This window comes from Fusarium sambucinum, chromosome III (genome assembly GCF_050947815.1).
Source record: "Fusarium sambucinum isolate potato_lamoka chromosome III, whole genome shotgun sequence".
In the NCBI taxonomy this organism is placed as follows: domain Eukaryota; kingdom Fungi; phylum Ascomycota; class Sordariomycetes; order Hypocreales; family Nectriaceae; genus Fusarium; species Fusarium sambucinum.
Window position 1 is genome coordinate 6,327,403 of NC_139292.1, and position 23,339 is coordinate 6,350,741.

Here is a 23,339-nt window from a genome sequence, read left to right on the forward strand (position 1 = left end):
GCCCATGCGCTCCTTGATCTGACGGGCCATGGTCAAGAAAGCCTGCTCGACGTTGCTGGCGTTCTTGGCGGAAGTCTCGAGGAATGGGATTCCGAGGCTGTCGGCGAACTCCTGTAATTTGTGTCAGTGACTGGGTTGTTGTGGGTGGATATCGCAGCCGAGGGAGAAATTTGGTGACAGGGGCACTTGGGAGCTCAGGCGCTTAAATGCATGTGACCGCGATTCCAGAAATGCGATATCCCAGGTATGAATAAACTTACCTTGGCTACGCTGTACTCGACGACCTTCTTGTCTGACATATCGCTCTTGTTACCGACCAGCAGCTTGTTGACACCCTCTGTGGCATATCGGTCAATCTCCTGGAGCCATTGCTTGACGTTGTTGAAAGAGTCCATGTCGGTAACATCGTAGACGACGCAGATGCCGTGGGCACCACGGTAGTAGGAAGAGGTGATAGTTCGGAAACGCTCCTGGCCGGCGGTATCCCACTAGAGTACGAGTCAGTATTTTGATGGCAAAGCCGATGCCCGCGCAACGGGGGCACATACAATCTGAAGCTTGACGGTCTTGCCATCGAGTTCTATCGTTCGGATTTTCTAACAAGAATTAGAGGATATCGTGGAAAAGTGTCTGTAAGGAACGCACAAAGTCGACACCGATGGTGGAGATGTAGGATTCAGTGTAGGTGTCGTCGGCAAATCGCAGAAGCAGACAAGACTTTCCAACACCGGAATCTCCGATGAGGAGGAGCTTGAAGAGATAGTCGTATCTGGAGGGTTTGAGTCAGAAAAGTGATCCTGCAATCGTCTCTCAACGCCGAAAGAAAGAGGGAGCGAGCGCGGGGGTGAGTGTAGGCGATAGCGATGGAAGGTGCAACTCTGGAGCGATAGTCAGCATGGGCAACATTTCCATCAGGAGGTTATCGCAAAGAAGCGGAGAGTGGCGTACTACTCGGGGTTCATGATGGCGGCTGCTCGTTATGTCGCGGTGAGACAAGTCAATAAGATCGGTAGAAATGGGTCGTCGGGCGTGATGGAATAGGAGGCTGCAAAAGACGTGGAGATTTGGTTGGGAATGAGATGTAGAGAGTTGAGAGAGAGGCTCAAGTACGTCAGGGAAGAAACGTAACGCCAGGCAACGCCAGCACCGCCTAGGAGGAGGGAATGGGGCAGCTGACAGTGCAAGTCACGTGAGTGATACTTTGAAGAAGGACGAACAAAGACCAAACTTTGGGTAAGATTGGGTGAAATGTTTGGCGGTAATTAATTTAGCTAAGTTAGATGGTACATTGGGTATCAAGTAAACTAAATGAAAGGACCCAAAGTGTTAATTCAAGTCCTGCATCTTCTGGTCTGTTGCCTGGATCAAATTTCATCTGTTATTCGGGTTGCTCTCATGTGAAACGAGGTAAAGTAACACAGTGTGGTACTGTCCTTGTGATTGTGATAGTGATGTGAGTTATGGCGATGTATCGCCTATTAGCCTGCCTGTAATGCTGCTATTACTTTGGAAAACGTTGGTAAAGTTAACCTATCCCAAAGCGGGTCAATATTTGCCAGTTGAAAGTCGAATAGCAGTATGTCTTTAATATTTGGTACTGGAAGTATAAAGATTGGAATGTACAAGAATGCCTGTCCTTGAATCCGATGCACTGTATTTGCTAGACAGATATAAGGAGTTGACCAGTTGTTCTCTATTTTTATCACAAGGCAGTTAGGATCGACCAAGTCCTGGTCTTGTGCCATTATTAACACCATTCAAGTGACTTTGCACGTCACAAGTTTAAGCAATGACTTCTAACCCGTAGATTAGCTTCACCGCCTGGACAAACAGTCACGGATTGCTGGTTTGGACAAACAGACAGTGTAATGTTGTGCTCTGCATATCCCGTATAATCTATACGACAGTTGTTAATTGATTAATCTTATGAGTGGATCTTTTCCCACTTTGAGCCATTCTCTCCAGATTCCCATTCTCTTCTTTACTTCTTGTCCCATCGCAACGGATGAGACCCGCCCCGCCACATCCCGCTCCGCTGTCAAGCCTGTGCCTGTGGCGGTGGAGTCCTGAGAGCTCAGCCAATCACTAAATATGTTTCTTAATCTTGTATCTTTACGCTTTTTTTCTATTGCAAGATACTTCCGAGTTTACCCATATTCACACCCCATCATTGGAGATCCTGCAAAAGAAAGTCCCAGAAGTGGGCATACTTTCTTGAGCATTCGGGTTGCAAGTGCGCTTCTCCAACCAACTTTAACTCTATACGATCCTACCTCTAATATTTAATGCGCATCAACTATTCCAGCTAAACACATTCTTGATCAATGAATTTCTTCGTCCTGCTGCGGTGACCACCCCAATGGCCGCTCCAATTCGATCCACTATAGGCCGCTCCGGCCGGCCTTGTGTTGCCTCTATTCGCAACCTCTCCAACGCCCATCCAGCAAAGGCACAGGTCCAGCCCATAACTGTTCGCGAGCCAAACACTTCTTCGCCAACTTCCGATGCTAGCCAACTCACGAATTACATAAGGCGAGATGCCTTGTCAACAACATATTTTGATGCGACAGGCATCCGATTTGTTGGATCTGGCAATGACGGGTCAAAGGACCCCAACAAGGCAAAGCTAGGTAAAAGTACGTCACTGGGGAAATTTACAAGAGTTCTGGAGTAGCACAATACTGATTCATTACAGCTTTGCGAGTTCTTCAGGAAAGATTACCGACCCTACTTCTGCACCCTCTACCGCACGACATCCTTGCGCCAAACATCGCCCTTCATCTCTTCCCTTCGACACACCCTCACTTACCGACCGTCTCCGGTCGAGTCGCCTACAATGCCGCTCTCTGGACATCACCTCTAGCTTGGAACCGTGTTCCCATCCTCGGCAACGTTTGTATCGAGGTTCTTGCAGAGCGCATGACAACCGAGCCTCTCACGTTCCTACCCCGCCGTGCTGGAGCTATACCAGAGCAGCTTGTTGTCCGCTGGTGCGAGAAGCGAAAGGGCTCTTACACTTCCAGCCCTTCGAATCGTGGCGTCATTGCACGCTCGCTACCGTTTGGTCGAGGAGTCGATCCAGACAAGGCCTTCACGGGACTATTTGTCTTCGATTTCGATTCTGAGGGACGAATTCTGAGCCACACGATTGAACAGGCGCAAGCAGGTGGCGATTGGGAAGCTGGAGTTGGTGCAAAGGTCGTTGGCCTAACTGATTGGCTTCTTGGGGGATGCAAGGATCCCGGTACTCCCATACCAATGTTTGAGCGAGTACGAAGACGACGGTCCATCTAAGTCGACACTATCCGTAAAAGAAGGAAAGACAATGGAATAGGGTCGGGCAATACCCTCTATACCAGAGAGTTTCATGCAGATACACGGTATGGCATTATAAGAGGCGTTTTCGGTTGCATTTGATCATCATCCGCCAGGTTGAGCTGGGTTGAGTCGTTTGGGATATTCATAACGGCAATGTAAAACAAAAACAACGACGAAAGACTCCACACAAATCCTGACTATGTATAGCATTGTAAAATAGCAGTTATCAAAAGCTCGTTCTTTCCATAAACCTCGCACTATTGTGAGCAAGGGTCAAGTGAGGGCGTCAAATTAGGGTCGACCAGTATGTTGAGATTAACAATCTCGGTTTTGTAACGAAGTAAGTGGATATCCATCAATAACAGATTTCGAGCTCCAAAATTGCAAAAGATAAGGAGCAGTCGAATGGGTGAAGGGGTTTTTTAGGTTCGCAGTTTAGAGAGTTTGTAAGTATTATAAGTTTTTAGGACGGATACCACTCGACCACTCCTTATAAAAGGTATATAGAGTTAGCTTGATATATAAAGGTACCCTGATCCCGAAAAGTCCTTACCAATAGATAGATAAAGCATAGATCCATGGTTTTGGAACAGCATGACTGTGTAAGTAGCTCCACCGCAAGCCAAGTGACACAATAAACAAATTACACACTCGTGATAGCAAATTGTTATGTGCAGCGTCGTGAAATTTGTGTATTTTTGCACACTGTTCATCTCTCAACCCACAGGATCGAAACTGATTTTCCAGCGAAGCCATCTCGTTCTACCCAGAACCGGCTCCTTCTATTGACGGCAAATGGGCATTTCACAATATTCTGCCCAAGAGACCGCTACCCTGGCCAGGGCTCTTTGAACGCCGAAACGAGAAACACAAGCCCTCGCTCTGTCTCAGGCCGTATGTAATTTCTGCTGTATATCCAAATATTCGCCTACAGCACAATCTCGCCAATGTTCTCCCCCTCGAAACCGTGCTTCGCGAGTTTCTTCACTCGCACCTTATCCCGAGCCTTGTCAGCCGCTTTTTTCTCCTCTGCGATCTCCTTGACGACTTTCAAGTCGGCCAGCTCGAAACCAGGCGGGGGATCGTCGTCTCTGTCGAGGTCGATTTCACCAAGGAGTAGTACGTTCTCGCCTCGGACAAGGAATGTGCCGTGGTTTATGTCTGCGTAGAGACCAGTTGGCCGGTCGCTACCTGCTGAGTCGGGAGAGGGCGCAAAGATACGTTCGATCGTGGATTGGAGAACAAGATTTGCTGCAGTAGAGGGTGAGAAAAGGGCGTGTCTAAGGGCATTGTCTTTCTTTTAGAACGCACCGAATTGATCCCAGCTTCTTAGTACTCCGATGAGTTTTCTCCCATCGCGCAAAGCGACCATGAGCTTCTCTGCAGTTTTACAGTCGTCAGCAAACAATCCCTCCCGTCTCCTGGTTTACGATCCAATCCGTCTCATCTGCATGTGGAACCGGGAACAGAAATGGACTGGTACCGAGGCGGAGTCGTACTGTCTGTGAGGTCCAAAAGCTGCGCGGCAGTCGTGAACATTTGCGGCGGCAGCTGAGGTAGCGGTTGCGGCGCACCACGGCCCTGTGGAGGGGAATCGTTGATGGATAGGTTCTCCATTATATCGTTCGGAGGAGGATATTTTGTGGAAGGTCGTGCAGTCTGTGATTAAAGTGAAGTCTATTGATCCATGGAGTGTTGTGTGGTATGGCTCATGACATAAACATCGCGTGAAATGCTATGCGTCGGTCTGGAATGATGGTATATTGAGCTGAGTCGTTGATGCTTTGACGTTGATCTAAGGTGTTGCGGATCCCATTACGGCAAAACAGCGCTACAGCGATTCACAGCTGATAGCCACATATCGCTATACACAGCATGATTCAGCAAAACGCAAATCAATTTTCTGACCTCAATGCGGGGCAGATTCTGAGGCACAAGCCAGGTAAAGTATGGAGGGGCGAATGAGAAAGGAGGGGCATGTTTACATGTACATACTCTTGGCGGGGCAGACATAAAAATGTCGGACAGAAGACAGGGCGCAGGAAAGGAAAGAAATAAGCACTCATGACAAGGTCTTGGCCACGGTCTACTACGGTTTAGTACATTAGTGTACGCCTGAGGTTGCAGCAGTGACTTAGACTGTGCGTCATTATATGCCGTCCGGCAAAAGGGTTCTCTCTTTTTTTTCTGTGCTTCGATCATTATCTGGACTCCCTTCTCACATCAAGGCTTGAATTGAAGTCTTTTTGATGCGTCTGAGTGAGGGAATTCGCCAAGTCTATTCAACTCCACCATGACCAGGCGAGTTACTAAGATTTCGTTCCATTCTAAGGGATAAATTGCGTGCATAATCGCCTCCCCATTGTGTTGGTTTTGGGGCTGTGCCAGATTAAAAAAAAAAAGCAAGATTCAGATAGCAACCAGCCTTTCTGTGACGCTTTTTCGGTCCCAACCGTGATATTGCAATACGATAACCCTCTGGTCTCAATGCATACACCTAAGTACGCCGCTCAGATACCCTATCCCGTCCGAATTCTTAGTAGTGTAAGAAAGAAAGCAAATACTCTATCATAGTCCAGCCTAAACGCCTTTGGATGGATGCATGATGTAAAGTCTCTGTGTAGAGAACTGTAAAAGAGGAGATTGAGAAATAGAGCATCAAAACCCACGACCATGGTTTCGCAAATCGAGCGCGTGTTTTCCTCTCATAAAAGAGAACGGCGGAGTCTTGGTGGCCGGCATCCTCGTCAAATTTCGGAGGATTCTGCTATGCGAGGTTTACCACAGACCGAAATCTGTACAGCCTCGATAATGCCACCAAGTCCGCTTGTTTTGTGAAAGAATGACCCGCCGGTTATAGACGGTTCACAGTTGACCGCTGCAGTGCTTCCTGAAGCTCTGGTCTCGTCGACAATGCCTCCCACGCTTGTGTAAACGTGAACCACTGGCGTTCTCGTTTATGGGATTCGGGCCAATCGTCAAACTCGCCGGTTACTGTGCCTTCAAAGAAATGGTATCTTGACCGATCTTTTGACGATTTTGGTGCACGCTTTTCATCAATGTCACCAAGGTCGTAACTTATTTGCACAGTGATGCCAGCTTCTTCCCAAGCCTCTCGTTCGGCAGCCTCTTGGCAAGTCTCGTCCGACTCCCAGCCGCCCTTGGGCAAAACCCAACCTTTTCGTCGTGTAGATTGGATTAATAGCACATAATTCTGATCGGAGGTAAGAGGCACAATGCCAGCGACGAGTCGTTCACCCTTGGTGTTGTAGCCTGTGACGAGAACCATATCAGTAAGAAAGCCCTAAGTGCGTTGATGAAGCCATGTGGTATTTATAAATAGGTTGTTGCTCGCCGTGGTGGTAAGTCATGGGAGTGGCCATCACACCATGTAACAGGCAATAAATGGAGCTGGAATAGACGACGCCAAGACAAAAACCATCATAGAAACATGAATGACGAACGGGCATGCCGAACAAACATGTTCAGACAATAATCCATGCATGGCGCATAGGGTAAAAGACTCACGTTGCTTGGTTCTACCCACTCGTGACTCCATCGAACGGCCACCGCCTGAGTCGCCAGAGGCAGAACTCGACATGTTAGTGGTAAGTCGGGTGACGGAAAACGGGAATTGAGAGTAATGTCGGGGAATTTGGTCGGGCGACAACAAGAACAAGGAATTTCGCAAGTCTTAGATAGCGATGATGCGGACACGAAAGCTTCAAGGTCCTCGGAGGTAGCGGAATAGAACGGATGTTCACCCCTGGGTTGAGAAAGAGAGAACTTGCGACGGGCGGATGGGTGACTTTCAAAGAGCCTTGAGAGCCATCATTGTTGAATAATGTGAGTGGTAGTTGAGGTCTGGTTATTATGTGAAGGGGAAATCGAGAAGAGAAATGGCCGTGGCCTGCGCCAGAAGGTGCTGGTGCTTGGTTTTTGGTCGGGGAGAGCCCAGACGCTCCAGAGAGCTGGGCTGGCGATGTGATATAAACTGCGAGATGATGGAGGTGTGGGCGCGCACGCGCAAAACGTCCCAAGTTTAGCTCGAGGGGGCAGCGGGCGACTCGGCGGATCTCTGTCTCTGGCGGAACCCACAGAGCAGGTAAGTTGCTGGGTTAGTAAAGTACGTACCGTAGCACTGCACTGTACGTGGGCATGTACTAATGTATGTGCAGAATGCAGAGAGGATGGGGGGCGTGTAGGTACCGGATGCACTGGGCGCTCGGCGGACAGGCCTTCAACGAGCTAGTGACAGCAAGCAGGGACTGGAGGCGGATGTGAAAGTTGGATCCTCGTCTTTCCTGGCCAGGCCTTGCTTGGATCTGATCTAATGGAGCATGCGTAGCGTGCCAAAGGTACGGACAGTCACTGTACTCAGATGAAGGTTGTGCTTGTAGTGGGCTTTAGGCCTAGACTGTCGGAATTGTACTCGGCAACGCAGCGGACAGCTTTCGCTTTCGTTATGTGCCTGTCTACTATTGAGCGGGCGGTGGAAGAGTGTGGAACCGAGGGTTTGTTTCTCTGGGTCAACCGATGCGAGGCAAACTTTGATGAGAAGAGATGGGAGATACGAAGGTTACCCCCCTATCTGATTGCTGCATTAATATGTTGGCTGACTGTGGCCGAGTTGTAATAGGAGAGGCTTGACTCGAATGGTTGGGCGTCTGACGCCTATGTCTTTGCAGCGACTACTCATATGCATAAAAAGCTTGCGCAGGAGCTTAAATCGATGGTGATGCGGAGACACAGGCGGAACTATCGCCAGGCAATCGGCGGGAAAGAGTCACCTCTGACTAACCACGAGCCAGATTTCCGATCTGTGTGAATATTTGTTAAGTGATTAAGAGGTTGCTGATTGAGCGTCAAGAGTACAGGGTAAGGGCCGGACTGGTGATGTTGATGCTGCCCAGTGATATTCAGGGGAGTTTACCTCTGTGCTTAACAGTGCACATAATGCATAACCTTCAAGCCGGTTTCAAAGTAGCATTGATTAACTCGTTAAACTGTCTTCCATAGTCCGGGGGTTGAAAGAATACGGGCAAGGTAAATTAGTTGTATAAGTGAAGGCCTGTCAATTGAGATGAGCTGATCATCTCCCTTTGGTACCAATAATGACCTAATTAGCTTAATGCCAGACCAAAAATGCTTCTTTATCCATTTTCTGCAAGACGGCGCAAGGTTGACCTGTTGTATCACCACAATGTACTTTGTAGAAAGGCAACAGGGGTGGCCGGCTGCTCATGTATCAGTGACGGAATTGGATATGTATCACTGGGAGGCTTTTGCCTGCCTTTTCTCTCCCCTTCGCGGCAGGCTCACGCTTCTTTGAGTTTCCAATCAGAAAAGGCTTGGGGATGGAGAAGAATGACGGGTGAATATGTAGGACTACTGGTGTTTGGTAATATAGAGGGAGATCGTGTTCCCGTTGTAGTGCACAACATGGACCCAATAGCAAATATTGTTATACTCGAATTTCTGAATAGAAAACTACATATCTATAGACCCAGCTTGTGGATTGTGATGGAGTGAGATGCAGAATGGTGCCACCAACAAACGTTCCAATGGAATCCTTGATGCAGCAGTATCCGGGATAAGACACTAGGTTCAAGCCTCAAAGCTATTGTGCTCGACAGCACTGAAGAAAAACACAAAATCGTGTAATCGAATACCCAGAACGAAAGAGCCTGGACGAGTAATTATTATAGTCTCGCACTTGGCAGGTAATGAAGGATTGCCCTGGATTACTGCAATGTAAGAGAGCCTTTCGTTGCGTTGTACAGCACTATACAGCAATTGAGCCTCTAGAAGAAACGTGATACATTATTATCACACACCTATTTAACAGTATCCGGTTGATATATAAGCACGCGCGTTTCTTTACTCGTAGCACGGAGTCCCCCATGGCCTTGATAATTGGGTTAATCGACATAGGGTGTAGCTTCATACTCGCGACAGCTTCAACTTGGACCTCTTCTTAATTCACATGTCCACAATGATAGGTTCATCGTCGCCCACGGACAGAATAGCTCCCACGCTGTAACACATCAACCCTGACGTACAATGCATGAAGCAACAGTAACAATAAGTAACAGTAGTACCGCATCTCATCGGAGGGGGACGGACATAATAGTGTGAGGGGGAGGGGTAGAATACCTTTACAGCAGTAGCTCAAGCAGACAGGCAAGCAAACAAGCATTAGTTAACTATTGGATCCATCCGTGGGATGGAGCATCGTGAAAGCGAGGCGTGAGCCCTCGATCTTTTCTGTTGAAGTATTAGTGGCAGAAGTGCAGTGCGGATAACCCATGAAAACATCCAATTGGACTCGAGTCTAATTGACAAGCTTCCTTTTTAGCATTCGTTTCAACATTTTCAACCTGCAGTGACTATCTCGACAGACGTCATGTTAGTTGGCCGATTCTAACTCGAATATCGCATTGCTTTAGTTATTAGCCCGTTCTTTTTAACAGTGGACTGTTCCATATCCTCAACAATAAATACTTGGCCTTATACTGGTTGAGCCGTAGCGTCTTTGGTGTAGCTTCTCTTCCACAACCAGATTTCGGAGACGACACCGAGAAAAGGCCCGCAAGTCGGATGATAAAAAGATTGGTGTCGTGATCCTCCAGACGAGGTAAAAAAAATGCAAAAAATCTGCAGAGTAATGGAGTCTCCTCCGGGCCAGTTATAAGATACAGTAAACGTGCAGAAATGCCTGCACTGATTTTCGTACGACACCTCGATTCGTTATCCCGGCCTGGAACCCGTCGGCTCGAGGTTAGTCCTGTAGGTTTCTTTCCTTTCGTTTCATCCCATTCGTTACACACAAGTTGAGCTGCAGCATGCAAGGAATAATGGAACATGTACTTTGCTTTACCGACTTGGCAGACTAAAATTATCAGCGTAGATGGACTGGCCAACAAGAGTCAGGGCAACTATTTCCTCCAATCTCATTCTGTTTCCTCTGTCTCGAATAGACAGGTGCTTTTGCCAGACTGCCAAAACCAGATGAGATGACTTCTGTCAAGGTTGGTAACACAAACTCAGCCTTGTTATAAGTCTGGCTCTGTAAATACTGGAGAGATCGGAACGTTTCCTACTGGATATCGAACCGGGTCTCGAACAATCTGATGTCTTATCCCAGGTACTATACCGTGTCATAGAGATACGTGTGCAAACCCTCGATACATAGGAAGCAACGAATCGGACAAATATATTTGCTACTACTAGCCATTATTTCCCTCTTCAGTTTCTGTATATCCAGTGATCCAAATAGCTTAGTAGCGTGTCATTAGAGATAGAGATAACAGACTCTTGATTTACACAACAGAAGGAGCCACAACGTGTATCTATACGCCCTCGTGCTACTTGGACTTGTATAGCGATTTATATAAAACCATACACAATCTACAAGATGTCATTTAAAGAGAGAAACAAAAAAAGTAAAAAGACTCCTCATCATGAGTTCGAATTGTAGGTGAATGGCTTGAGTGAGGTGGCATGCAGTTCAGAGTCCAGTCAGGCAGCGTAGAGGGTCAACCCCGCCATTAGGTTGGAAGTTGCAACTCCCCGTGGTTGCTGCCTTGGTTGGAGCTGGCAGATCTCCTTCATCACCATTAAAGCTCCGATATTTCTCTTTCCTTTTCATCTTCCTTCAGAATCGTCAGCGTGCATTGCTCGTCTCTCGACCAGTTGCTGGACCACATCTCGACAACACGCTCATGACATTGCTTCCCATCATTCAGGCCTTCGACGTCGGAACATAGCCGTGCAGTCGCTGACTATTCGCCTTGCAACCGTTGCTCGACTACCTACAGAACGGTCTGATCTATTCTACGCCATTGCCATTACACGCCCTTACCCATCAGGTCCCTTGGGAGTAGCCTCTAACCCCCTGCTTGATCACCCTGGTCTAGTCATCTAAAGTTAGATCGAAGCCGTTCGATTTTGGTCGACTCTGTTGCACATGCGCGCACACGATCACTGTCCTTCAGCGCCAATCCTTGGATATCACCCGCAGCCAACGTCTCATCATCATTCGTGTACAGCCAAAAAACAGTTGAACTAATCGCCAATTCATCAACTGTCAGACACGACACAACATCCCACGCTACGCACCTCTCTTTTACGTCTGCCTGCCCTTGCTTTCAAAAGGGGAATCAGTAGGCACGCGATCGCACCTCGCCTCGACAAACTCGCACGCCCCCTCCATTCTCCAGGTCTTGGGAATCCGCCCCTCTCTGTCCCCATCTCGTTTGAGCTTGAATTGACATCCGTACGCGGCAACTATCTACCTCACGCATTCACTTGCCCAACTTGGACTACACTGAGCAAGTCTGGTGGACAAACCGCCTCTCCAATTTGTCACAGCTTAAAAAGGCTCCGGCGCTTCTCGTCCGTCCACTACCGTTGTCCTCCCGTCTCTGACAATTCGCTGTGAGAACACAAGCACTTTGACCAAACGCAGTTTCAGCAACACAGCACCAGTCAGTTGTGCAGCTTCGAGTTCCGCGATGGAACCCTATGGTATGCGCATCCCTGGAGATGCGTCGTTGCAGTACGAATTTCTTTCGCCAATTGGTGAGTGCTTATTCCCACGTTCTTCTCCAACCGATCGTCCCCGTGGTCCAATGCCGGCTTGTCGTTGGTTGCCGGCGCCTGCGTTTGAGCTCCGCTGCGGCCGGTCCCCGTGGCGCCCCCGTTTTCCCCGTCCGGGCCAAGTCGCCCAATGCCCATACCCATATCCATATCAACTCCCACGTCAATATCGACCCTCAATTTAGGCTGGTAACGGCTGCCAATCCCGTCCTTAATAGTTGATCACAGCCATGTCCTACGGTCCCGCATGTCAATGCTCTACGCTAGGGATTAATCTTACTGTCAAGTGTCAATATTGATAGAACCTACGCTTATACCTGCTCACAAGTACAAGTTCCTTGGGTACTTTGTCTCGTTTACATGGGTTCTCGCTTCACATTCCATGTAGTCATGGGTTTGTTGTTGGTACTGGTTAACTAGACGTTGTCATCGTGCATTGATTTGTCCACTTTCAACCAGCAACATGTGATTCATCAGTTCTATCTTTCCCATCACTTGTATCTTTGTGCCATTCATTAGCTCAAGTCTGCACGACAAGTTGATGGCGAGGCACACTGACGCATCCCCGAGTAAGGCCCGTCAGGACTTGACATGATATTGGGATGATATCATCATATGATGAGGCTTATCACGGATGTTGTCCAAAGTGGATGGTTCTTGTGCTATACAAAGCGTCCTATTTTGACCCTTCTCCTCCCACTTAGACATGCCATCCCCCCCACGCACGCCTCATCGCCCAGCAGATGACATCTGACAACAGCCATCCAATCTGATCACTCACCCCCACGCGATCGCTGTTCACAACGTTTTCTCCAATGGAAGCTAACTATCGTCTAGGATACTCGAAATCATCAAGATGTGGCTACTGTGGAAGTCGTGGCAAGAGTCAGTCAAAACGTGAACAAAACCCCTGCATCTCTCCCAAATCCTCCGATGACACCCAAGTTGTCTTCATTTACATCATGAGACATTTGCAATAACACAGGTGCACAACTGGTCTCTCACTCTGCCCACCATCAACAAGCTATATCAAATGACCCCATTCTACAAACGGAAGGCTGACTCGTACATGGGTAACAGGTTACTCTTACTATGCTTCAACATCATCGCTGGGTCCGGAATTCTATCAGACTCTCCTGGACAGATGCTGGAGACGCTCAGGTACACTCATGTACCGACCTGACCAACGTCGATCTTGCTGCCCTCATTATACTATCCGTCTCGATTCTACCCAGTTCAAACCATCTAGAGATCAGCGGCAAACCATCAACAGGTTCAACAAATTTGTTTTGGGAGGTTCGTATATGAAGGAAGCTTCCCGGCTGTACCCCAGGTCGCGCGATGAGGCTAAGAAGCGCGATAACCACTTCGACCTTGTTGAAAGAATCCACGAAGCTGAGGATGCTAACGTGCAAAAGCCTCCTGAGGCTGCGCACAAACTTGTTGTGACCCTGGAACACGATGACTTCACAGAAGAGAAGTTTTCCGTCTACGAAAACTACCAGCGGGTGGTTCACAAGGACTCTCCGAGTGAAATAAGTAAAAGCGGATTCAAACGATTTCTATGTAGCTCCCCCTTGAGGAGAGAGACGATGGTAGCACTAGATGGACGCGAACGTCGCCTGGGTTCTTACCATCACTGCTATAGATTGGATGGTAAGCTGGTCGCTATTGGTGTTCTCGACCTTTTGCCAGAGTGTGTGAGCTCTGTCTACTTTCTCTACCACGAAAGCATACATCAGCATGCACCAGGTAAACTCGGTGCGCTGTACGAAATTGCCTTGGCTATCGAAGAGGGCTACGGTTGGTGGTATCCTGGCTTCTATATACACAGTTGCCCCAAGATGAGGTATAAGATCGACTACTCGCCACAGTTTGTTCTTGATCCCGAGTCGTTGACTTGGGACCCATTGGATCGAGACATGTTGGACCTTCTCGATAAGAAGCCTTTTGTGAGCCTCTCACTCGAGAAGAAAAAGGCCGTTGAAAGTGGAGATAATAAGCTTCCGGTGCTCAGCGAGGAGATAAAGATGAGCGACAGTTCTGAGGCTAAAGGATCCGACTCTTCGCTTTCTGGCGACGAAGAGGACGGCGACTGGCTGTTTACCTCTGGGATGCCTGGCATTCCTCCGGTCACTTTGGCGGCGACTTGGGATATGGATCACATTGCTTTAAAGATCGCTCCTGAAGGTCCGTTATATGAAACTTCGGACCTTGTCAGCTGGGACGAACGTGGTGTCAAAGAACACCCAGGACTGAAGTCTGCAGTGGCTGAGCTTGTCGCTGCAACAGGACCAGACCTGATGGATCGAATTTGTATAGATTTCGCTCCGAAACGATAGAGACGGATATCAAATGGGAGAAGATTACAACTCACAGTGTTCTGGTGTTGCTTTTATCTTTATGCTGGCTTATGACAACTGCTCCAACGCCTCAATACAAAGGTTCATCATGTGTCATATTCTGAGTCATGCAGTCACTTAGGAAGAGAATAGGGAATGCTTATTGACTGAAAGATGCGTATCAATTAAACACCCTACGACGCTTGACTTATATAAACGCTGTAGTATTTGGGTATAGTCAGATGCGATTCTGTGATTGGACGCAGAGCTATGCTTTACTAGCTATCACCCCGCCATCTCCAACCAGCAAGCCCACCACACTTTTTTCTGCTTTATCTTATCATTCACCTCGGTGAGCAACCAGCCTTTTCAACACCAAAAACCTGCGTCATTGCCGTTTTCGCGTCGCACTTCTTATTTAGTGACTTAGCGAGCCGTCGCACTATTATTGTAAGAGTATCGCATCGTATAGCTGAATCACTGGGCATACGTTGCCATTGTTATCACCATGGCGTCGCAACAAAACCTCTTCTCGCCCGCCGAACTCGCGTATCTGCATCAGTCGCTCTCTCTACGACCCCCAATCCGACCCGATGGACGCAGTCCTACGCAATTTCGCCCTTTGACAGCCGAGACAGGCGTGCTTCCCGGCACAAATGGCAGTGCGCGCGTGCATTTTGCGGACGGCACGGAGGCCATTGTAGGAGTCAAGGCTGAGATCGAAAAGACAGGAGGAAGCGAGGAGCAGCAAGATGAACAGGACAGATCAAGGAACGATTGGCTTGAGCTAGCAGTGGAGATTCCGGGCCAGAGGGACGATGACTCTTCCACAGTGTTCTTGGCCGAGATGTTGAGAGAGGCGCTCTTGGCTGATAATGAGTTTGCCAAGAAACTGAGGATCAACAGGCGGTTTCACTGGAGACTATACCTTGATGTATGTGGAATCGCGATATGATGGGGGGAAACTTACTAACTGATATTGCAGGTCCTTCTAATATCCCCTCCGCTGTCATACCCTCTTCCGCTACTCTCCCTCACAACACATCTCGCCCTTTTGGCTACGCGCCTGCCCCGACTCAAGTCTGAGGGTGACGAAGACCCCATGTTTGATGATGACTGGGAGTCATCAGCCTTTTTGTACCCTCGCGATGGTGCTGAAGCAGAGGGCTCACGACCACCTATCACGCTACTTGTCGTTGCGATTGGCGACAACACTATTTTCGACCCTGCCAAGGAGGAACTCGCTGTCGCAGAGAGTGCGCTGGCTGTATCCGTGGCAGAAGTCCGCAAAATCAAGGCAGATGGTGAAATGGATGTTGACAAGAAGGGCCGCGAGCTCAAGTTGTTGTCTATTCGAACTGTCGATCCCCCATCGAGATTGACCCCACCTGGAGTACCGCATATCACAAATAACTCGGCTCAGAAGGGTGAAGCCCAAACGACTGAGGGCGTCTGGAAGGCACCACTAGGTGGAACCAAGTTTGGAGTAATGGATGGTATAATACAGTCTGTGCTGGAAAAAGGCGGCGTTGTAGACGAGGTTCTGGATGGCTTGGAGGGTGTTGAGCTCTCATAATACTTTGTATGGTCAGGATAAGGGCATGATAGAAAACGTCGAGGCCTGCGGGGCTGTATATTCCACGTCATTTTACAACCCACGATTCTCGTAAAATGGTGAGCGTTATGGTATAGATATATATGGTACATGTAGATTTTTGTTCTTTGTTTTACAGATTTCAGAAAACACCAAACCACTTCTTCTTGGGCTCCTCAACCTTTTCCTGAGCCTCAATCTTGGGTGTAGGCTCTGCTTCCACAGCAGCCTCCTGCTCAGGCTTGGGTTCTTCCTCGCCCTTGCCAAACATGACAGTCACAGGGTCCTTTGTCTCGATTCCATGCATCTTCATAAACATACGGCGCTTGGCGACATCGTCGAGGTGGTTGGTGCGGTGCTCCTTGGCCTTCACGGCCTTGTCCTGTTCGTGGAGCGTAATTACGTGCTTCCAGGCGACAAAGAAGTGAACGGGTTGTGTCCAGAGGTCCGAGATGGGAGGTACGAGCTCCTTGTAAGGGGAGTTGTAGGCGTAGTTCATGAAGAATGTGAAAATACCTAGGGCGAAGAGGGTTCCCTATCAAGAGTTAGTTGGCGATATAATCAAAGCGCATTGATGGTGGGTAGACCAATCAGGTTGTAGACTGTAAACGTACCATGGTAATAAAGGTATGTAGCATTTTGCTGTGCCAGAAAAAGTGCTCCCATGTTCCCTCTGGGGCCATCATGCCAGGATAGTGCTTCCTGCTCTGGACAGCGATCTCGGAGGCAGACAGTTCAGGACCATAGTGCCTGGGAACATTGCCCTTCTTGAGACGAGAGCCATGGGAGGGAGGATTGAAGCGAGCGGGCTTCTCGAGAACAATAGGCTTGTCCTTTGAGGAAGAAGAAGCAAAGCGAATTCGAATGCTGTTCTGAGAAAGTGGGATGCTGATACCGCGCCAGAGGGGACCCTGAAGAGGGAGTAGGAAGCGAGGAATGACAGCTCGGGATGTCATGTTGTCGATATATACAGCTTCATAGAAAGAAAGGAAAAGAATTGCCCTTGTTTCTCTCCTCCTACAACTTTGGAGCTTCTTTGTGGTGACAGTATCGTGATGCCCTCACGTTTGCTCCTCAAAGAAGAATCTTTTTTCCGAAGCCGTTACGTAGGTTCCACTCCGATTCTTTTGACGGGGGAGACTAAGCCTTTGTCGGTATAGCTTGTTCTTAGCCTGAAAAAGCAGGACTTGGTGAAAGACCTGAACCCAGATTCTATCCCAGCAGAGGATTCAATTTTTTTTTGGTCACCCGCGGGTCCTTGCACGTTGGCTGTCATGGAATAGACACCCCGGAACAATGAGCATCGCCGATTGAGATCCACTTTAGAGTTGTGGTCCGACTTTACCCGGAGCCACAATCGCTCAGTGCAGGGGTAAGAATGACGGCTTACTTACGTTTCGCTTGTGATTGGCTGTAATCAAGTTCAGCCACTTGTGGCGTTCCAACAAACCCAGCGATCCTCACCCGGTCTTGTCATGCTGTCATAAAGTTTTATTTTCTTGTCTTGTCTTGGACTTTTTTTTCTCTCTCTTTCTCTCTTCCTTCCTCATCCACACTTTCAGCTACCAAACGATCTATTCCACGTCTTTGGCTAACGCCCCTCGTTGTAATCACTACTACCTTTAACTTCTTAATCAATAACCCACATTCACAATGGCTGGCGGTAAGTTTTTCTCACAGCACACTTCCTTGCTTTGCGCCCGACGGCATCGCACGGCTTTCGGGGGGTCAATTGAAGAACAGGAGAAAGAAGCAATTCGCCGATACGGTATCACGACTTGAGTTCGTCTGTTGAGGAATTTTGGTTTCATGACAATGGCAACGATTACTGCAGTGGTCACCTTTCAGCCGTCTGCCAGCTGACCCAGTTGCCTGCGTCATTTACCCATAACAGGTTTTCCTGCGATCATGATTCGCAACCAAGGCTCACTACCACCCTTGTGCGACATCTCCAATCACCATATCGGTTTTCTCTACGTCTTCTTTTGCTCTCAAGCACTGCCTGCGTCGGCCTCGTCAACCCACTCAACCACACGATTCATGTACTGACTCAAGATTTTCAGGCGATCTCAAGAAGGGTGCCAACCTCTTCAAGACCCGATGTGCTCAGTGCCACACCGTTGAGAAGGACGGTGGCAACAAGATTGGACCTGCTCTGCACGGTCTCTTCGGCCGCAAGAGTGGTACCGTCGATGGTTACTCTTACACCGATGCCAACAAGCAGAAGGGTGTTGAGTGGAACGACAAGACCCTCTTCGACTACCTCGAGAACCCCAAGAAGTACATCCCCGGTACCAAGATGGCTTTCGGTGGCCTGAAGAAGGAGAAGGACCGCAACGACCTCATTGCGTAAGTTTCTGCAACCCCGAGCTGCAATCAGCACATCTCTAAACAGTTACTAACTCTCTCAACAGCTACCTCAAGGAATCTACCAAATAAGCGACTACAAATCGCGTGTAATGTTACGACTTTCGATAGATGGGAACCGCCAAGGGGCGACTGTACTATAGATTTTTACACAGCACTTGTTAAGACATGCCACGTGCTTACCCATTCCTATCTCCCTCCTCTTTATGCGTCTCCGTCCGATACACTTTTTAAAAGAAAGCCCGGCGTTGGATGAGGCAAACGGGAATGAACATGAGATGTCCGCCTCTTTGCATTCAGAGATTATGTTTTATTATGATTAGACAGAGATTAAAAGCTTCTCGAATTCCCACCTCTTACCGCATTTTACTCTCATAGATATGCAATTGTGACCGCCATGACAAGTATCTGATCTGTCTTGGTAATTGACGCTCCTAAGATTGGTTGCTCAATTCCAATCCCACTAGCCCTTTAATTTTCCCCTCCGATAGCCGAGCGGTCCATATACAAAATGGGTCCTTCAAGTTCAAGTCGGTGCTCAGGATTGAAAAATTGGTCGCAGGAATCATAAGGGATGAAATCAGTAGGCCAGCTTATGCTACTTAGATCAGACTTCACTTAATAACCTAAAGCTTAGGACCAACTTCCTCTTCCCTACCAGCCGGACACCTTCTCTTCGCATGAGCAGGTTTATTTTGCAAGTTTTATCATGAATGTGGTTGCCGAGCTATTTCCGCATCACTCCGTTGCTCCGGGCGGCGTATGCGGGACCTGCGGCGATCGGCGGGCGGTGTGGTCGTTTTCTTTCTTGATTTATTCCTTGTCTAAGAATATACTGGAAATATTGTCTCATCTTTTGGAGATCTTGCTTTTACCCCTGGTTTGCCATGCAACGGTTTGGGTTGACAGTTGGAGAAGTTGAGCCACATAAGATGGTGGGGTCGGACCGAGTGGCAGATTGGCATCCAAAGTCTAAGGGTACAAAAACAAATAGTCTAAGAAGTGTGGTTTAAGTAGCCTAAACTGGCCTATTAATTTCGTCTCTTGTGCTTCTGATGGCTAGCCATCTTTTCTGAAATTCTGATGGCTGAGTTGGTTTCCTAAGTCTTAGGATATAAAAATAAACGGTCTAAGAAGTGTGGTCTAAGTATCATAAAGTGGCTCATAAAATAGGTAATTTTGCCCAAGTACTAGACTATTATGACTTCCTCATCTTGGCTTCTAATTTCCTGTACGTCTCTGGATTTGTCACACTTCTATAAGTCGTTGACAGTGCATACTCCCAGTCTTTCTCGTCAATACCCGACTCGGGCTTTTCTTCTTCTCGCTCAAGTGAGCTCTCGGCTGCCTTGTCGTGCAGCCCTCCCAAATCGGCACCGCTAAAGTCAGTACACCGAGGGTCACGAGCTACAGCCTCGAGTCTCTCAAATTCAATGGGCTTTGCATCGGGGTGGCTTGTGCGGTAGATGGCACGCAGGATATCGACTCGCTCGTCGGGGGAGGGCAAATCGAGGAAGAGTCGAACGTTGAGGCGACCAGGGCGGAGCATAGCAGGGTCAATCATATCCGGGCGATTGGTTGTGCCGATAACGTACACACCTGTGCGGTCTTGAACACCGTCGAGTTCAGTGAGAAGAGCATTGACAACGCGGGTGCCAGCCTCGGTGGAGGCGTTGTCACGCTTAGGGACGAGGGAATCCATCTCGTCGAAGAAGAGGATGCAGGGAGTGGACGAGCGTGCGCGGTTGAATAGCTCACGCACAGCGCGCTCTGATTCACCAACGTACTTATTGAGAAGCTCCGGTCCGTTAATCAGAATGAAACTAGCTTGAGCTTCGTTGGCAACAGCTTGGGCGACAAGTGTTTTTCCGCATCCTGGAGGACCCCAGAGAAGGCAGCCTGCCGGGCGGCGAAGACCGTGACGGCGGTAACGGTCAGGGTCTCGAATGGGGCCGATGATAGACAATTCGAGCTGTCTGCGGGCAGCTTGAAGGGCACCGACTTGATCCCAGGTGATGTTGGGCACAACGGTGAAACCGTCCTTTCGTAGAGAAGGCACAAAGTTTTTGATAGCTGCCTTAAAATCTTGCTGTGTGATATGATTAATGCTTAGCTCTGGGTCGATGCCAGAGGGTTGCGTATCCTCAAGCTCCATAAGGTCCGGGAGCGGTTGGTCCATAGAAAACCTTTCGTCGAGATGTCGCTGGTACAGGCTGAGATCCATATCGCGCTCTGTCGCCTCTTGTTCTGCGAGGGTCAAAACATTGAGGATATCAGCCCCGACAAACCCATGTGTTATTTTGGCCAACTCTTTGAAGTCGACGTCTTCAGACAGGTTCTTGTCTTTCGTAAGCAGTCTAAGGATATCTTCGCGGCCCTCGGGGTCTGGTATTCTCATTTGAACTGTGCGTTCAAATAAACCTGCCCTCAAAACGTCAGGGTCGACATCAGTGACTCGTGATGTCGTAGCCATGGCAAGAATGGGTCTATCCTTGTCATGTTCCGCTTGGATTCGTTCCATCTGTCGCTCAAACTGAATCAAGTTTCGGCGATGGCTGTCGCTATGGCTTTTGCTTCCGGGGTTTGATATGAACCAGTCTAATTTTCTAATGAAAATAATGCAAGGAGCCAACCTCATAGCTTCTTCGATCGCATCATTCAGGCTTCGTTCCATGCGCTCAGGATCTTCAAAGCATCCGGTGAGTGACACGATTGGCACTTCGATCTTTGATGCGAGGTATCTAACCAAAGACCTCTTTCCTATTCCTGGAGGACCTGAAAGAAGAATACCCGGCACATTGCGCAGGTTGTGGTGAACATAGTACTCCGGCTTTTTTAGGAGAAAGTGCGTTTGCTTGCAGAGTGCTGTGTAGATATCTCTCACACCCCCGATTTGTAGCGCATTGGAGGGATGCTCGATCTTGTAGCGGCTCGACTTTTGCGTCTTTTTCAAGGGCGTTTTGTCTTGTTTTTCCGCTGCCGGCGCATCGGTATCCGTCAATGCGCCCTTGGGTGTAACAGCGCCGTCCTTTGCGCGTTCCTCCCCATCTTCTTGCACACGGCGCTTCTTGACTGCGCGTGCTACCTCGCTCGGAGGCGCGGCATCTTGAGAAGCTGAAGTGCTTACCACTGTGCTGACTGCTGTGGTGGAGTTTTGGTGCCAATGCTTCGTCATCTGCCTATTAAGAAGGAAGCGGTCATCGTCGGGCTTAGGCGGCTCTTCGAGATCAGCTTCTGAATCGCTCGAATCGTTCCCTAGTTCATCTTTGCGGTATTGAAGCGCGCGATCGATCGAATCTTCGAGAGGGCGCTTCTTCTGTCGGCTAAGGCTTGAATTTGACCTTTTGATGGCTTCGTACACGGCTGTTGTCGTCTTGAAAGGCTTGCCGTCGTTGCTGGTGTCTTCGAGCTTTTTCAATACGAGATAGACATCACGGTCCAGACCCTTTTGGAGGGCCGGCCGTGGCCTTTTGGCCCCGATTGTCATGACTGGTGTTGAGTCAAGGCGAATGTCAGGTTCAAGATTCGATGCCATGATCGGCAAAAAAAAGCTGAGTTTACTAACTGTTAGGTGACAGAAATAGTGGGTCAGAAGACGATCTCATGGCCGCAAGAGATAGAAGTGGAAGCTGGCTGCTGAGCAGGTCACAGCTCTTTTGTACATATTTGTGAGATTAAAGTTGCTGCATGAACAATATTCGACTATGACCTAGAGACATACGTGACTAACACAGTAGCTACCTACAGCTGTCAATCATGCACAGAAATATCATCATAAGTCTTAGGATACAAAAATAAACAGCCCAAGGAATATGGTCTAAGTACTAAGCATGAACTGACCCACTAATTCCGTCTCTTTTACTTCCAGCAACTTTTCTAATCCCCTGAGGCCTGCATTTGGCTAGTTATATATTTATCCGAGATTTGGAACACAATCGAATTCAAGAGGTATGTAATTACAACATATATAAATACTGTATGCCATAGACCTCCGTACCGTGAAATTGTCTTGAGAGTCTTGTTTTAGGTCGTCATCCCAAAAACAGAATTGGAGGTTGAATTTTGTCCACTTAGAAAGGTCTCGCTTATCGATAAGACCCTGAACCCCGGTCCCGCGCCGATGACGATGGTCTTCCTCGTGACAATCGCTACCGACGTTATCGTTGAAGTGACATACTAAGCCAACCTCGATCTTTACAATAACACAATTGTCGCGTGGACTCTCCAATAATCCCAATAAGTTGAGTTTACGGCGAATATTACCATCGCGGTCATCACAATGGGCGGAAATGCGAGTAAAGTCACAGCCCAGGATAAGTAAGTCCCTCCTGTCAATTACATCTCTTACCTCCCCGCGATCGCGCTCGTGACCGCTCGTCCACTACCAGTCTGGCTAACACACCCTCTCAGGGCGATCCTGGATATGAAAAATCAGCGCGATAGACTCCATCAGTACCAGCGAAAGATAACAGTCTTGACAGATAAGGAGACCGATATCGCAAGGCAGATGCTAGCAAAGGGCGACAAGAAGCGCGCTCTGCTGGCTCTGCGGCGCAAGAAGTATCAAGAATCCCTGTTAGCCAAAACGGATGCGCAACTAGCCCAGCTCGAAAAGTTAACATCGGACGTCGAGTTTGCGCTTATACAGAAGGATGTTGTGTTTGGATTGCAGCAGGGTACCAAGGTACTTAAGGAGATTCATGCAGAGATGGGTGGTATAGAGAATGTTGAGAAGTTGATGGGCGAAACGGCAGATGCTATTGCATACCAACAGGTACGTTTCCATGATCATGTTGTGAGATGGAATATATCTTGCTTACACGCTTCTAGGAAGTTAGCGATTTGCTCGGTGGGCGTATGACAAACCAGGACGAGCAAGAAGTGGAAGACGAGCTGGAAGCTCTCGAAGCCGAACTTGCTGGCCCAGCACCTGCAGAGCGACTACCTGATGTCCCCATCAGCGATCTGCCAGAACAACAGAAGATCGAAGCACAGGCCGAAAGGGCAAAGCAGCCAGCCATGCTTGCAGCATGAGCGATGGATGCAGACCAGATATCTTATTTTCTAAAGCATTTTGGATAGAGAGCATTTGCATTTTGCAAGGGATTTTTCTATAC

The 23,339-nt window shown here is 48.5% G+C and overlaps 9 protein-coding genes across 9 annotated transcripts; 5 read left to right on the plus strand and 4 right to left on the minus strand.

The window, feature by feature from the left end:
- Positions 1-2,359: 2,359 nt before the first annotated feature.
- Positions 2,360-3,294, plus strand: FSST1_012258 (uncharacterized protein; the record flags this gene model as incomplete). The annotated part of the gene is made up of 2 exons (XM_083235465.1): positions 2,360-2,636; positions 2,696-3,294. The coding sequence occupies 2 exons, from the start codon at positions 2,360-2,362 to the stop codon at positions 3,292-3,294; spliced, it is 876 nt and encodes a 291-aa protein (XP_083081954.1).
- A 952-nt stretch (positions 3,295-4,246) lies between these two features.
- FSST1_012259 (U6 snRNA-associated Sm-like protein LSm1) lies at positions 4,247-4,935 on the minus strand (the record flags this gene model as incomplete). Its single annotated transcript, XM_083235466.1, has 3 exons — positions 4,247-4,569; positions 4,630-4,698; positions 4,818-4,935. 3 exons carry the CDS (start codon positions 4,933-4,935, stop codon positions 4,247-4,249), a joined length of 510 nt encoding a protein of 169 aa, XP_083081955.1.
- Positions 4,936-6,172: 1,237 nt separating this feature from the next.
- FSST1_012260 (polyphosphatase DDP1) lies at positions 6,173-6,919 on the minus strand (the record flags this gene model as incomplete). Its single annotated transcript, XM_083235467.1, has 2 exons — positions 6,173-6,591; positions 6,847-6,919. 2 exons carry the CDS (start codon positions 6,917-6,919, stop codon positions 6,173-6,175), a joined length of 492 nt encoding a protein of 163 aa, XP_083081956.1.
- A 6,169-nt stretch (positions 6,920-13,088) lies between these two features.
- FSST1_012261 (arginyltransferase) lies at positions 13,089-14,261 on the plus strand (the record flags this gene model as incomplete). The annotated part of the gene is made up of 1 exon (XM_083235468.1): positions 13,089-14,261. One exon carries the CDS (start codon positions 13,089-13,091, stop codon positions 14,259-14,261), a length of 1,173 nt encoding a protein of 390 aa, XP_083081957.1.
- Positions 14,262-14,769: 508 nt separating this feature from the next.
- FSST1_012262 (exosome non-catalytic core subunit RRP42) lies at positions 14,770-15,837 on the plus strand (the record flags this gene model as incomplete). Its single annotated transcript, XM_083235469.1, has 2 exons — positions 14,770-15,195; positions 15,247-15,837. The coding sequence occupies 2 exons, from the start codon at positions 14,770-14,772 to the stop codon at positions 15,835-15,837; spliced, it is 1,017 nt and encodes a 338-aa protein (XP_083081958.1).
- A 160-nt stretch (positions 15,838-15,997) lies between these two features.
- On the minus strand, positions 15,998-16,811 carry FSST1_012263 (uncharacterized protein; the record flags this gene model as incomplete). The annotated part of the gene is made up of 2 exons (XM_083235470.1): positions 15,998-16,390; positions 16,470-16,811. The coding sequence occupies 2 exons, from the start codon at positions 16,809-16,811 to the stop codon at positions 15,998-16,000; spliced, it is 735 nt and encodes a 244-aa protein (XP_083081959.1).
- A 697-nt stretch (positions 16,812-17,508) lies between these two features.
- On the plus strand, positions 17,509-18,294 carry FSST1_012264 (cytochrome c549; the record flags this gene model as incomplete). The annotated part of the gene is made up of 3 exons (XM_083235471.1): positions 17,509-17,518; positions 17,919-18,204; positions 18,270-18,294. The coding sequence occupies 3 exons, from the start codon at positions 17,509-17,511 to the stop codon at positions 18,292-18,294; spliced, it is 321 nt and encodes a 106-aa protein (XP_083081960.1).
- A 1,126-nt stretch (positions 18,295-19,420) lies between these two features.
- Positions 19,421-21,757, minus strand: FSST1_012265 (protein RIX7; the record flags this gene model as incomplete). Its single annotated transcript, XM_083235472.1, has 1 exon — positions 19,421-21,757. The coding sequence occupies one exon, from the start codon at positions 21,755-21,757 to the stop codon at positions 19,421-19,423; it is 2,337 nt and encodes a 778-aa protein (XP_083081961.1).
- A 744-nt stretch (positions 21,758-22,501) lies between these two features.
- On the plus strand, positions 22,502-23,256 carry FSST1_012266 (ESCRT-III subunit protein VPS20; the record flags this gene model as incomplete). Its single annotated transcript, XM_083235473.1, has 3 exons — positions 22,502-22,539; positions 22,633-22,996; positions 23,053-23,256. The coding sequence occupies 3 exons, from the start codon at positions 22,502-22,504 to the stop codon at positions 23,254-23,256; spliced, it is 606 nt and encodes a 201-aa protein (XP_083081962.1).
- Between the last annotated feature and the right edge of the window lie 83 nt (positions 23,257-23,339).